Here is a 2413-nt window from a genome sequence, read left to right as displayed (position 1 = left end):
TTCTCTCTACTCACACAACAACTTTTGTGTTTCAGGTTGTAATCATCTCTCAACTGGACAATAACAGTAACAATAAGAAGAATCTCCTAATAGATCTTCTTGTTGCAAGTTTTTCCATCCTCCAAAGAGTTTTCAAAGCGGTTTTCCTAAAATTCAGTTTACATAACCTATATTCCTTTTAAAAAATCAATCCCAATGGACTTCCCTATTGATTCTTGGATTGAATAGTTAAGCTTTACCTTGAGTTTTTACCATTTCTCTGTTTGGGTAAGTTTAAAGTGTATGTAATTATTAGTACAGAAGTACATCTTTAGTACTGAAATACAATCATCTTTGAATAAAATACATTTAATCATTTAAAATTACATCCTCACATGTAATTTTATTTATATTTACCCATATAAGTGGGTAAATATAAATATACCTGGAAAGATGTTAAAAAGTTTCTTACAAACGTATATTGATAAAAACTGATTAGAGACCACTGGCTTTGTTTAATGAAAGATTAAGTGATTTTTCCTTCAGACTGCAAACCTCAAACTCACACATGCTTTGACGACTCTGAAAAAATTGAAATTTATGGAATAACACAGGTCAACATTATCTACTCTTTCTTCAACCTGACTCCATTCTTGGCAACCTTTATTCTATGTAGATGTCCCAAGATCATTGCCCTTCCTTGAAGAATAATAACATATTTAAAGTATGTTTATAAGTTTGCAAAGTGCATTAAATACCTTACCTCCTTTGATGTTCCTAAAACCTCAATACAGTATATTATTCTCATTTTGCAAACAAGGAAATGGTATCTCAGAAAGATTAAATCACTTGCCCAGGATGACATAGAAAGTATGAAGGCAGGAATTTGAACACAAGTCTTGTGATTTCTGTTTGACATACTTGTCCAATAGATTATAAATCCACAAACTTCTTCTTTGCAAAGCCAGAACTTATAGGATCATGTAAGCATAAAGTGTATGCTGTAGAAGAGACCTTATACATCATCCAGTTCTATTTCTTAATATTACAAATAGGTAAATAGAAATTCTGAGAGAGGAAGTGATGACAGAAAGTAAGACCAATAGTTCTATTTTATTTATATACATACCTGTTGAAGGGACAGCTAATGTTCATGAAGATTGAGTTGCAGTGCCAGTTTTGCTTAGGAGAGATTATGACCTAGCCTGATGACTGCTTGCACAGCCATATTGCTGATGAATTGACTCCTACATCTATATTTGCTAGTCTCCAGATGAACTCTGACCAAGCCATTCCCTACCTCATGGCTCCTGTCAACAACAGCTTGCCTGCTGCACTTTCTGAGTTCCTCCTCATCTGCTTTCCTGGCTACCAGAGCTGGCAGCATTGGCTCTCCCTGCCCCTGAGCCTGCTCTTCCTCCTGGCTATGGCTGCCAATGCTACTCTTCTGCTCACCATCCGATTAGAGATGGTGAGGTCTCTACATGAGCCCATGTACTATCTGCTCAGCCTTCTCTCTTTGCTGGATATTGTGCTCTGTCTCACTGTTATCCCCAAGGTCCTGGCTATCTTCTGGTTTGATCTCAAGGCTATCAGTTTCTCTGCCTGTTTCCTCCAGATGTTTATCATGAACAGTTTCCTTCCCATGGAGTCCTGCACCTGCATGATCATGGCATATAATCGCTATGTGGCCATTTGTCACCCCTTGTGCTACCCTTCCATCATCACTGATCAATTTGTGGTCAAGGCTAGTGTATTCATTATTGCTAGAAATGCTCTCATTTCTGCACCCATTCCCATCTTTTCCTCTAGACTTCATTACTGTGGGAAAAAAGTAATCGAGCACTGTCTTTGTGCTAACTTATGTGTGCCCAGACTTTCCTGTGACAACATTACCCTAAATAGACTTTACCAGTTAGTGGCTAGCTGGATCGTAGTCAGTTCTGACCTCATCCTCATCTTCATTTCTTATACCTTTATTCTTTGGGCTTTTTGGGATCAAGGCTGGGAGCTGCAAAAAGGCTCCGCCTGGCCCTTTTCTCTCCTCTTCTTCCAATCTTATTTTTTTGACCAATTGGAAGGGAAGGGGCCCATGGCCCATCCTGTCTTCTCAATGTTTGGCCCATCCCCCAGCCCTGCTATTTCTGGTTTGGACAAGGATCAAACGGGTCCCAAGTTACTGAAAAAGGTTTTCATGGTCCTTCAACCTGCATGTAAAGTTGGCAAAGGGTAAATGGCATCTTTCCCCCTTGGTATTCCACTCACTGTATGTTCCTTTATTCTTTTAAATCTTATCTAAGGGGAACCATAAATTATCTATTATTATTTAAAAAAAAATCGGACCAATTTGAACGAGTAGAATTCCCAGCCATTTCTTCAAATTCCTTTAGACTCATTTTTCCTTCAAGCTCTTAATGAAGTCTTTTTACTTTTT

General features: G+C 38.2%; 1 protein-coding gene across 1 annotated transcript; it reads left to right on the top strand.

The window, feature by feature from the left end:
* The first annotated feature begins 1282 nt into the window (after positions 1 to 1282).
* On the top strand, positions 1283 to 2212 carry LOC100916550 (olfactory receptor 56A1-like). The gene has a single exon (XM_003764874.3). It carries the CDS (start codon positions 1283 to 1285, stop codon positions 2210 to 2212), a length of 930 nt encoding a protein of 309 aa, XP_003764922.3.
* The last annotated feature ends 201 nt before the right edge of the window (positions 2213 to 2413 follow it).

This window comes from Sarcophilus harrisii, chromosome 3, assembly GCF_902635505.1.
Source record: "Sarcophilus harrisii chromosome 3, mSarHar1.11, whole genome shotgun sequence".
Taxonomy (NCBI): domain Eukaryota; kingdom Metazoa; phylum Chordata; class Mammalia; order Dasyuromorphia; family Dasyuridae; genus Sarcophilus; species Sarcophilus harrisii.
The sequence above is the reverse complement of the archived record's forward strand: the minus strand, read 5'-3'. Positions and strand labels throughout refer to the sequence as shown.